General features: G+C 49.1%; 1 protein-coding gene across 1 annotated transcript in view; it reads left to right on the top strand.

Moving 5' to 3' along the window:
• The first annotated feature begins 716 nt into the window (after positions 1-716).
• LOC123494947 (uncharacterized) overlaps positions 717-12655 on the top strand; it is a 32460-nt gene continuing 20521 nt past the window's right edge. The window contains exons 1-3 of the mRNA XM_073504232.1: positions 717-1742; positions 2226-2303; positions 2907-3088. Of these exons, the coding sequence (XP_073360333.1) occupies positions 717-1742; positions 2226-2303; positions 2907-3088 (1286 nt within the window). The remainder of the gene's footprint in view (positions 1743-2225; positions 2304-2906; positions 3089-12655) is intronic.

Below are 12655 nucleotides of genomic sequence, written 5' to 3'. Positions count from 1 at the left end.
TTGTTTCCAAGAGTTAACATGACAGGATCCAACTCGAGTCTACATGGACATCAACATGTGGAAGATGATCTCCCAAAAACTCGCGCAACACTTGGTGATGTGATTGAGGAGAGTATAGTTGCAGCTATGAGAAGGATGTTCGGTGGTCGTCTTCCTATCGCGGGTAATGGGGATCAACACCAACACAGCCCCGCTGCCTCGCTGGCTGCCGACAACCGGCAACGTCAAGGAAATGACGATCGCCATGTTGGTCGTGGAAGAGCGGCAGGAGTTGCTGCCCACGGCGCCCCTGCTATTGGTGCTGAACGGAGGCGTGGCGACTTTGCTGCCCCCGTGAGGGTGGGCTGCATGGAGGAAAAGCTCGCGGGCGAGGCCATGACCCCCGCGGGTTTGCTGCGGATCACCGGCGACGAGCAACACATGATGGTGATGCCGTCTTCCTTGAAGATCTCTCCGAGCATGGTGACGAAGATGAAGGCATGGGGGATTATGAACCGTACTCCCCGCCTCGCCGCGGTGCTGCTTTTGATCGCAATGGTCATCATTATGACCGTCATGATCAGGATGACCGTGACAACCAAGCGAGAGTGAAGCTACATGTGCCATCATTCACGGGAAAAGAGGATCCGGATGCATATATTGAGTGGGAAGAGAAGTGTGATCAAATCTTTCGCATCCATGGTTTTTCTGAAGCCAAGAGAGTTGATCTTGCTGTTATGGAGTTCTCTGGTTATGCTCTTACATGGTGGAATCAGCTGCAAGATGATCGGTTGATGTCTGGCAATAATCATATCCGCAGCTGGACTTTGATGAAGGAAGTCATGAGGCACTGTTTTGTTCCATCATACTATGAGAGGCAATTGTACAAGCGGTTGCAGGGGCTCACTCAAGGTGCCCGCACTGTTGAGGAGTACTATAAAGAGATGGAGGTGCTGCTAATTCGGGCAAGAACCCGTGAAAGTGATGAGGCGAAAATGGCAAGATTTTTACATGGGCCGAATGATGAAATATCAGATTTTGTGGAGATGTTTCCTTATGATACAATACAAGATGTGGTACATCAAGCTATCAGAGTTGAGAAGAAGAATATGCGTAATGGTCGTACTCGTGCTTTCCAAGGCCGCACCACCACACGCTCATGGCACCGAACACAACAACCATATGGTTCTCAGTTTGAGGGTGCACCACCTAGGCACCCACATGCCTCAACGGCTTCCTCACCTGCTATTCGCAATCAAGATAAGAGGCCATCAGCTACAGCAGGAGTATCCTCTGCTCCACCTCCAGAAAAGAGTTCTACATGTAGCAGCGACATTCAGTGCCACAAGTGCAAAGGAAGAGGTCATATCTCTTCGGAATGTCCAAGCAAACGAACTATGATAATCAATGAACAAGGTGAATGGGAGTCTGAAAGTGACCCTGAAGGTGGCAATAATGAAGTGGAAGAGGAGCAAGATTGGGAAGTAGGAGGAACTATTTTATCTCACGAAGAACTTCATGGTGAAGCTTTGGTTGTATGTCGTTCACTTAATGCCCAAGTTGTGGAGGAGGAAAAGGGGCAGCGACATAATCTTTTCCACACCCGTTGCCTTATCAACTCAAAGATATGTCGAGTGATTGTTGATAGTGACAGTTGCAACAATATTGCAAGCACTGAGATGGTCGAGAAGCTTCAATTGCAAACAAAACGTCACCCACCTCCATACCGCATGCAATGGCTGAATGATTGTGGCGCAATTAAGGTGATTAGCAGCGTGCGAATACCAATTTCAGTAGGGACATATCAAGATGATGTTGTGTGTGATGTGGTGCCGATGCACGCTTGTCACTTGCTTCTTGGACGACCGTGGTTGCATGACCGTGACGTGCAAATCAGCGGGCGTGCAAATCGCTTATGTTTTGTCCACAGAGGAGAAAAGTTCACTTGGCTGCCCATGACACCCGAGGAAGTCTATCTTGATGAGATGAAGAGAAAAGGAAAGAAAAAAGGAGAGAGTGATCAGACACAACGAGTGAGCCACCAACATAGTGAGGGAGTGTTTCCACAGCCAAATATGACCAAGCCCCGGGAAAAAGAGGGATTAGTTATGACAGCTAGGAAAAGGGATATGCGGGAATTGAGAGAACCTAATACTACATTCTTTGTACTCCTGTACAAGGAAACTTTATTGGCTGCTAACGATTTACCCTCAACTCTTCCTAGTGTTGTTCTTGATCTTTTGCAGGAGTATGAGGATGTGTTTCCCAAGGAGGTACCACCTGGTTTGCCATCGAAGCGGGGCATTGAGCACCAAATCGACTTGGTTCCGGGCGCCCCACTACCAAACCGGCCACCGTATCGAGCAAACCCAGAGGAGACGAAGGAAATTTAGAGGCAAGTAGAAGATCTTCTTAACAGAGGGTATGTAAGGGAAAGTCTTTCTCCTTGTGCTGTTCCCATACTTTTAGTTCCAAAGAAAGATGGTACCATGCGCATGTGCACTGATTGTAGATCCGTTAACAACATAACTATGAAATATCGGCACCCTATTCCTAGGCTCGATGACATGCTTGATGAACTTTGTGGCTCCAGCATATTTTCCAAAATTGATTTGCGAAGTGGTTACCACCAAATAAGAATGAAAGAGGGTGACGAATGGAAAACTGCATTTAAGACAAAATTTGGCTTGTATGAATGGTTGGTTATGCCTTTTGGATTAACAAATGCACCCAGTACTTTCATGAGATTGATGAATCATGTGCTTAGATCCTTCATTGGCAAGTTTGTAGTGGTTTACTTTGATGACATATTGATTTATAGCAAAACTTTGGAGGATCATGTTGTACATATAAAATGTGTGCTTGCTGTCTTACGGGAGGAAAAGTTGTATGCTAACATGGAAAAGTGCACATTTTGCACAAACAAGGTTGTGTTTCTTGGCTTTGTTGTTTCAACAAAAGGTGTGGAGGTTGATGAAGAGAAGATCAAGGCTATTCATGAGTGGATGCCTCCACAAAATGTGAGCCAAGTATGTAGCTTCCTCGGACTTGCAGGTTTCTACCGCCGGTTCGTGAAGGATTTCAGCACCATTGCTGCACCAATGAATGAGTTAACGAATAAAGACACTCCATTCCAATGGGGTGATGCCCAAGACAAGTCCTTCCAAGCACTACAAAAAAAAGACACATCTGTGACATTTTGGGCCGAACGAATTTTTTTCTGTCATACATATGACACTTCTATGACGATAATTGTGACAAAACCCGGTATCATCATAGATGTGGTGGGCTCCTACTTCTATGACAAAAAATCATGACAGGAAATGGGCTTTTCGTCCTGGGCGAGCCGGAGACGCAGCTGCATGACATTCTTTGGGCTGTCCATGACGGAAAAAACCATGGTAGAAGCGAGGGCGAGGAAAATTTCGGGGAGTTCCCGGTTACGGTGGGAGGTCGGGGGCCGAGCGATGCGCGTTTCTCTCGTACACGTACGCGCGTGTGTGCGAGGCATTGGCTCTAACTGAACCCGAGCGAGGCGTTGGGCTCTAACTGAACCCGAGCGATTGCACTGCAGGCTACGCGTTACTGAACCCGAGCGATCGATCAATGGCTGTTAACTGAACCCGATCGAGCGATTCCTTCGCTACTGCTGCTAACTGAAGCCGATCGATTGGATGAACAGTGAGCGTTGCGGGGGGGGGGGGGGGTTGGATGAACAGTGAGCGGTGGCGTTGCCTCTGGATGAACAGGACCCCGTGGTGTGGAGGGCTGGATGAACAGTAGACGGTGGAGGGGTGCCCGTGGAGGGGTGGTTGAACAGGACCCCGTGGTGTGGAGGGCTGGATGAACAGTAGACGGTGGAGGGGTGGTTGAACAGTAGCCGGTGGAGTAGCGCGCGGTGGAGGCTGGATGAACAGGAGCCCGTGGAGGCTGGAGGAGGTCGACGGTAGCCCGTGGAGGCTGGAGGAGGTCGACGGTGGAGATGAACAGTATCCCGTGGAGTCCCGTTTTGCGGTACGCCACACCCCTCCCGATGAACAGGACCCCCGTTTCGACCGTAGGAGGTCCGTTTCGTCCGTTTTGCGGTACGCCACACCCCTCCCGATCAACATGACCCCCGTTTCGACCGTAGGAGGCCCGTTTCCTCTGTTTTGTGGTACGCCACACCCCTCCCGATCAACAGGACCCCCGTTTCGACCGTAGGAGGTCCGTTTCCTCCGTTCTGCGGTACGCCAGGCCTCGTTTCCATCGCCTGTTCCGTCCAAGCCCTCCCGATGAACACGACCACGCATTCCGTTCCGACCCAGCCGGTTGGCTCCCACGCGTTCCGTTGCCTCCCGATGAACACGACGCATTCCGTTGCCTCCCGATGAACACGACGCATTCCGTTGCCTCCCCATGAACACGACGCATTCCGTTGCCTCCCCATGAACACGGCGGCGACGCTGTTTCTCCGTTCCGACCCAGCCATGTACAAGAGCCCTGGCCATACGTATGCGCGAGTAGGCGTTCGAGACCCCGCCCGTATGTACACATACGTGGCCGTATTTTCTTTCTTGCACCCTGGCCGCTGTACGTACGTGTACATGCTAAGTGCGCGCCTCTACTACGACACGTACGCGCCTCTACTACGACACGTGCGCGCCTCTACATCCACCAGTATATATGTACGTACACGTTCGCGACCAGAATGGCAACGCTACGTACGCTTTGACCAGGTGGGTCCCGACTGTCAGGCACTTCCTTGCGTGCGAAGATGTAGCTGGTGGGTCCCAGCAGTCAGGGGGGCGAATCATTTTGTTTTTTTGCCCGGACGCACTTCCTTGCGTGCGAAGGTGTAGCTGGTGGGTCCCAGCAGTCAGGGGGGAAACTTTTTTTTCGTGAAATACGGTGGCCCGTCTGGTGGGTCCCCGCTGTCAGGTGGAGGAATAATTATTTTGCACGTAATAAGGAGGCACTTCCTTGCTGCGGCCGTGGACCCAGCTGTCAGCCTCTCCACGTACAGTCCATGTCCGATGGAAGCCGTTCCTTGACCACGTTGACCACGCCGCGCCGAGAGCACCAGGGCGGTGGACGACGGCGAGGCCTAGGAAGGGGACGACGCGAAGCCGGGGAAGACGCGGCAGTGGATGCCCACGTGTAGAGGAGTACGAGGGTTCACTGGTTTGCTGCGGTGTGAGGCTGCCGTCGCCACAGAATAACAGGGGGTGTGGGTGAGTAGAGGGATGGCCTGGCCAGCGGTGGGAGTAGTAGGGGGCGGTGAGGCCTCCGCGGCATCGCAGCCGGCCACGGGAGGCAGGAGCACGAGGCATGACCGGCGCTGGTTTGGGCGGCTGGAGCAAGAAGACCAGAGGTTGAAGAAGCACTACGGCCGTTTTATGGACATCGTACGGTCACTGGAGCTAGAATCGTGCATATTGACTAAGTTGACAAAGCCCTCCGTCCCCGTCAACTTAGTAGGCCCACAAGTCAGCCTGCCACTATACTGGGTCCCAGCTAACAGGGGGAGTATTCATTTTTTTGTGCGTAATAAGGAGGCACTTCCTTGCGTGCGAAGATATAGCTGGTGGGTCCGAGCTGTCAGCGGCGGTAACGTTTTTTTCACGAAATACAGAGGCCCTTTCGGTGGGTCCCTGATGTCAGGTGGAGGAATCATTATTTTGCGCGTAATAAGGAGGCATTTCCTTGCGTGCAGCCGTGGACCCAGCTGTAGGCCTCTCCACGTACAGTCCACTTCAGATGCATGTCGGTCGTTGACCACGTTGACCAGGCCGCGCCGAGAGCACCAGGGCGGTGGACGACGGCGAGGCCTAGGAAGGGAACAACATAGAGGCAGGGAAGACTCGGCAGTTGTTTCCCACGCGGAGGGGAGTACGACTGTACGAGGGTTTACTGGTTCGTCTGCCGTCGCCGGAGAATAACAGCAAGTGTGGGTGAGTAGAGGGATGGCTAGGCCAGCGATGGGAGTACGGTGGGGCAGTGAGGCCTGCGCGGCAACACAACCAGCCGCGGGGAGGAGGGAGCAGGCAGTCCCGCCGGCGCTTGTTTGAGCGGCTGGAGCAGGAAGAGCAGAGATTGAAGAAGCACGACGGCCGTTCGATGGACATCCAACAGTCACTGCTTGTGCGTCAACCTTTTTTTAGGAAAGCCTCAAATCTGTGGAAAATAGCATACAACCCATCTGCCATTATTTCTAATAATTTACAGCCCATTTGCTAATTCTTAAGGAGCCCATATTCTTTTTGTTAGCATTACAGCCCATATTGTGGCCATGGTTAAAAAATTATATGAAATTTTGCATATTTCAGTGCGGTCCGAACTGTTTTTAATCCCGCAATTTTGACTCACATTCAAACTGATTTTAAAAATAAATGTATATCAATATAAAATCCAACAAATTCTCCACGCATAAAAATTAATGTAATTTAAAATCTCGAAATGAAAAAAAGATATTTGAAACTAATTGCCGGTTTGATGTGTTTTAAAAATGTACAGCCCATTTCTCATTACTGATAGGCCATTTTCTCGGCCAGCCGAATGAAGCTCTCCTCGTCTTGAAAGATTTGCAACCCAACAGGCCTGACAAAGCGACTTACTTGGCAAATCACAAAAAAACTGGGCTATGGCCGTGGATCCAGCTGTCAGCCTCTCCACGTACAATACTCTTCCGATGGAAGTCGGTCGTTGACCACATTGACCACGCCGCGCCGAGAGCACCAAGGCGGTGGACGACGGCGAGGCCTAGGAAGGGGACGACGCGGAGCCGGGGAAGACGCGGCAGTGGATGCCCACGCGGAGAGAAGTACGAGGGTTCACTGGTTCGGCTGCGGAGTGAGGCTGCCATCGCCGCAGAATAACAGGGGGTGTGGGTGAGTAGAGGGATACCCTGGGCTAGCGGTGGGAGTAGTAGGGGGCGGTGAGGCCTCCGCGGCATCACAGCCGGCCACGAGAGGCAGGAGCGCGCGGCACGACCGGCGCTGCTTTGGGCGGCTGGAGCAAGAAGACCAGAGGTTGAAGAAGCACTATGGCCGTCGGATGGACATCGTACGGTCACTAGAGCTAGAATCGTTCATATTGACTAAGTTGACAAAGCCCTCCATCCTCGTCAACTTAGTAGGCCCACAAGTCAGCCACCCACTATGGTGGGTCCCAGCTAGTAGGGGGTATTCATTTTTTGGTGCGTAATAAGGAGGCACTTCCTTGCGTGCGAAGATATAGCTGGTGGGTCCGACTTGTCAGCGGGGGGGGGGGGGGGGACGTTTTTTTCATGAAATACAGAAGCCCTTCCCACGTACAGTGCGTAATAAGGAGGAACTTTCCTTGCGTGCGACCATGGACCTCGTGGGTCCCAGCCGTCAGGCTCTCCACGTACAGTCCTCTTCCGATGACTCTCGTATGTTGACCACGTCGCGCCGAGCGCACCGAGGTGGTGGACGACGGCGAGGCCCCAGACTGGAACGACCCGGAGATGGGGAAGACGCGGCAGTGGAGTCGCAGATGGAGAGGAGTGGGAAACTTGACTGGTTCGGGTGCGGGGTGGGCCTACACTCGGCAGAGAATAATAGGAGGTGCAGAGTGGAGGGATGGCCTGACCCGGGTAGCGTTTCGCTGAGGAGCGCAAAACAATGCTGCTAGGCACCGAAGGCTGGAGCAGGCAGTTCCGGCAGCGCTGGGGGAAGAAGACGAGAGATTGAAGAAGAATTCCGGCCGTTGGATGTAAATCCAACGCCTTCTTAGGCTTCGACCTACTGGCCCACATGTCAGCCAGTCCATTTGTTTTTTAGTCCATTTGGTGGGCTGGGTGAAACAATGATGTAGCATCTATGCAGCCCGTTTAAATCCCATTTGCATTTTTCTCGAAATCCGCGGACTTGCTGGGCTGGGTGAAAATATCATGTTGGGCTAGACGGAGAAATGTTATAAAAACATAAACACATGATTGCACGTCAGTAAAATCTTTGCAAGCTTATGTACGCAATCACTAGGAGTTAACTTGCCAAGTTATATATAAACAATTATTATTATTATTTTGTAAGAACTTTCAACTTATGAAATAAAATATCATTTTAATTTGATGAGTTAATAGTACGTGGGGTATTATTATTTTTTAGGCTAGACGTGGGACGGTTGAGTTGGTTCTTGGGGAAAGTACTGGGAGAAAACTCAGTTTACATCGAAAAAGAAAGTGGGAGAAAATTCAGAGACCTGCTGGGTCCACCTGAGGAGGGGAATATGTTGGGAGGAAGGAGATTCAAAGCACGTCAGCCGAGTGAACTAGTTTTTTTAACGGACAAGTGAACTAGTTTACATACATAAGCAAATAGCCACTAAAAAGCAATCAGGTTAATGGGTTCTTAAAAGAAATATTTTGGACAAAACAGATAATTATGACACATAGGCTAATGCATGAAACACTCAGATGATAAAGGTGGTTATAAACAGATAAAGTACAACATCTAGACCTTCCTGGCATGCTTGATCATGACGCTGCGGCTGTCCATGTACTCGTCGGTTACGGGAAGCAGACACGCCCTCATGTCCAAGATCTGCCTGTACATGTCGTAGCATGCGTATGCGTCCTTGGCCGCGTAGGTTATGTAGGCTAGATTCAGAGGTACCTCCCACGTGTTTAGGTCGTCTTCTTTCATGTTGGCGTATCAGGGGTCGATGATGGTCTCAGCGAGGTCAACCACGGAGTCCTTCTCCTGCCCGTTGCTGATGATCTTGTATTGCTTCTGGATGTCGACAAGCTTGTTGCACCAGATGGCCGAATCGTCGCGTTCTTCCTTCTCTCCACCGTAGCGAAGGTGCAGTTAGCGTTGCCGATGAAATGGGCGAATGCTCCAGAACCTGGTGCAGCCATAGGACTGAGGCGAGGCAGAGCTTCACCGAGTCCGTATCGTTGGTGTACATCACATTCAACTTGGTGCAGCCATAGGACTGAACGGCGAACTCAAAGGGGAACTCCTTGCTGAAGTCCATATCCAGCAGGCTCACCCCTCGGATCGCCATTGGAGTCTCTTCGAGTGAACGAGTGTGTAGGCGGCGGCAGCAGTTCGTTTTTCAACTCTTGAGGAACTGGATTCAACAGTAAGCTGAGTGTGTACAGGCGACAACAGTTACTACCCCTCCCTCGTCCGCTGCACGCCCGGCAGAAGATGCACCCTCGGCCACACGTCGGTTCATGAGCGGGTCTGTATTGGTACTGTAATAACATGAGTTAGTGGTCACTTTACTTAAATTTAATTAGCTTTAATAGAAATTTATACCTAAAACAAGCAATGCATTCGCTCGTTCTATCAGTGCCACAGGATCAACATGCACAACAATTAGAATTATTATTCTCAGGACGCACACGATCAACACATTTGTCGCACTTTCACAAAATAATACTACCAAGTTTGAACTGTTTGTTATGGTTGTTGTCCTCTACATCATCATGCTGTGTTTCCCAGCTTGCAAGATTCAGAACCAACAAATAAGATCCAAATAATAAGTACAACAAAGATGCCTACACATCTCATTGATTCCCAGCTTGCAAGATTCAGAACCAACAAATAAGATCCAAATAATAAGTACAACAAAGATGCCTACACATCTCATTGATTCCCAGCTTGCAAGATTCAGAACCAACAAATAAGATTCAAATAATAAGTACAACAAAGATGCCTACACATCTCACTGATTCCCAGCTTGCAAGATTCATAACCAACCCATTAGAGCCTTTTGATAAAGTGAATATCGGGATTAAATCCATCTTGGCTAGCCATGTCATACAATCGAAGAACTTGGCGAATGCTCTTGACCGTCACAGCATCTGTAGTTGAGCATTCCTGCTTGCACAACGCAGATAATAAAGAGCATGATTACTATAATACTGGCACTAGTGGAAGTCAACCTGCAGTTCCACTCGATGATTCAATTCATGCCACTTTTTCTGTAGTTCACCTGAAATGAAGCAAAGATTGCATCATTCAGCTACGGCTCATCTTGCAAAGGCTAATAAAATGTTGCACGAGATTACCAGCAGAATTTGACGGAGATTTTGGAAACTCCAATCACCATTTTGTGCAGTTCCACCAAAATTGAGAGATGTTGCCCATGTAACATTTTAGTTGAACTGCACAAGACACTCATTCCAAAAAAGTGTTTTGTGCAGTTCACCAAAAGGTCACAATAGCAACAAGGTGAAATGGATATCCCTATCTGCACAAAAAGATAGAAAGTAAACAGTTGCTGGTCAATAAGAATATACGAAACATATACAAAATGAAAAGAAGCATCTTAATTATGTTCATGGAAATCATGCAAGGACAGTAGAAATTTTAAAACGTCAGCAATGCTTCATGTTACCAGAAGCATTACGATCAACAATGAGATTCCTCAAATATGGGATTACTTTAATGGTGGCATTGCTTGTTTACCAGACACAGTAAATCAACAGCAGCTAAAGAGTTGGTTTAAGGGCATGGGACCGTGGGGACACCAGGACACTCAGCAGCGTAAAGGAGCAACTTACTTATCATACTGGGGAAAACAGCAGGAGTGCCATTTGTAACACAGTTTAATTGCATCTTATCACTGGAGGCATTAGATTAACAATAACACTGGTTAGACATGTCCCTAAGGTAACAGTGTGATCGCTTCATTTTACATGCACCCTTACATTAAGAACAACAAAAGGTTGGTATAAGGACATGCGACAGTGGACGCATCAGCACAATGTACCTACAAGGAGGCATAAAGTGGTGATGCCGAGTTTGTTCATGCTATGTGAGGGCAGCAAACCTAATCCTGGAGACCTTGTACTATGTGAGGGCAGCAAATCTAATCCTGGAGACCTTTTACTATGTGAGGGCAGCAAATCTAATCCTGGAGACCTTTTACTATGTGAGGGCAGCAAATCTAATCCTGGAGACCTTTTACTATGTGAGGGCAGCAAATCTAATCCTGAGACCTTTTACTATGTGAGGGAAGCAAATCTAATCCTGAGACCTTTTACTATGTGAGGGCAGCAAATCTAATCATGGAGACCTTTTACTATGTGATGGCAGCAAATCTAATCCTGGACATACTTTGTTGACTTGTCCACCAGCCGCCACTTTCTATCCTTTTTTCAACCAATAATAGATCTGTTCCTTATCCAGTTTGTACTGCGTTTTCCCATTATTTCCCTTTTCAACCAAGAGACCGGTTGGGGATCCGGTCTCTACTACTTTCACCATATTATTTCCTCTTTGAATCAAGTCCTAGATTCATGCTACAACTTTCCCCCCTTTCTTCGTTGTTTGAACAAAGCCCTAGATTCGAATGCATGAAGTAGCTTTACCTCTAATAATACTAAAAATTTAGGTGGCTTTGGAAGAGCTGATGGGAGTAGAAAAAGATGCACATGCAGACACGTGGGGAGCTGGGGCAGTAGAGCAAGGCTGCTTTCGAAGAACTTATACCTGAGGGTCGCCAGGATGTCGGCGGCGATAGGTCGGATCTGCGAACAATACGGCAGGGAGGAAGAAGGGTCGGAGGACCTCCTGAGCCGGCGCTGTGTCGGAGAGAACGACACGGGCAGAGGATCGGGCCCCTCCGGCAGCTGTGGGTTTCCTCCCTCGGCGGCGATGACCGCGTGAATGATGCACCTTTTAGTCCTCTACACACACCGGCCGAAGGGATCCGGCCGGATCTGTGACTAGCGGTGAGCAGAGAGAAAATGTCGCTACTGCCGTCTTGTTTATATCTGGAGAGGATGAGAGAATGAAGAGAGCAACCCTAGTAAAGCAAGCGCTCAGGCCCCTGCGTCCATATATAGTGGAGTGATTATCTTTTTTCTCTCCACAACAAGCGTTTCAATTTGTGTACGTGGCATTAAAGAAAAGAAACTCTCTATTTAAGGTGACTACTGTACAACTCCTACTTACTACTAGTAGTACTACAGTATTGTTCACTTGTGCTCCCTGCCCCTCCATTCATTGAACAACCCCACGGGTGAATAAACATACAGTAATTACTGTATTTATATAGAACGAACAAGCTCGAACTATTTTCGCGTAGTTAAAAGTTGAGGGCGGGGCTTTCCCCGGGCAGTATGCGCGGCAGTTTTCGGGTAGGCGGTTTGACAGAGAGGCGAGGAGGGCGAGCGAGTGGGGCTGTGTGATTTGACGGCGCGTTACTGCTGGAAAGACTTGTGATATGACCACTCACTATAGTCATGAATTACTGGCGCTCCGACCGGGGTGATGCCCCCCTTCTGTTCTGCGCTCTAATCTGGTGCATGACACGTCGACCCGGATGCTGGCTCTCCCACATGTCGGAGTAGTAAGAAGGAGCAAAGAATGATGCGGTATATACTAGTACTATACTACTCCCTCCGTTCCTAAATATAAGTCTTTGGAGAGATTTCACTATGGATCACATACGGAGAAAAATGAGTGAATCTACACATAAAATGCATCTATATACATCCGTATGTGGTCCACAGTGAAATATCTACAAAGACTTATATTTAGGAACGGAGGGAGTACTACTCAGGTCGGAGGAGTGCGAACCACGGCAGCCCAGTGAACCAGCAGTGCGAACCACGGTAGCCCAGTGAACCAGCAGTAGAAAACAATGTGGTGATATGGCCATAAAAAACAATGTGCTACGGTCCACACTGTAGCATGTACAGTAAAACTCCTCT

This window comes from Aegilops tauschii, chromosome 7, assembly GCF_002575655.3.
Source record: "Aegilops tauschii subsp. strangulata cultivar AL8/78 chromosome 7, Aet v6.0, whole genome shotgun sequence".
In the NCBI taxonomy this organism is placed as follows: domain Eukaryota; kingdom Viridiplantae; phylum Streptophyta; class Magnoliopsida; order Poales; family Poaceae; genus Aegilops; species Aegilops tauschii.
Note: the sequence above shows the minus strand (reverse complement) of the source record. Positions and strands in the feature narration are given on the sequence as shown.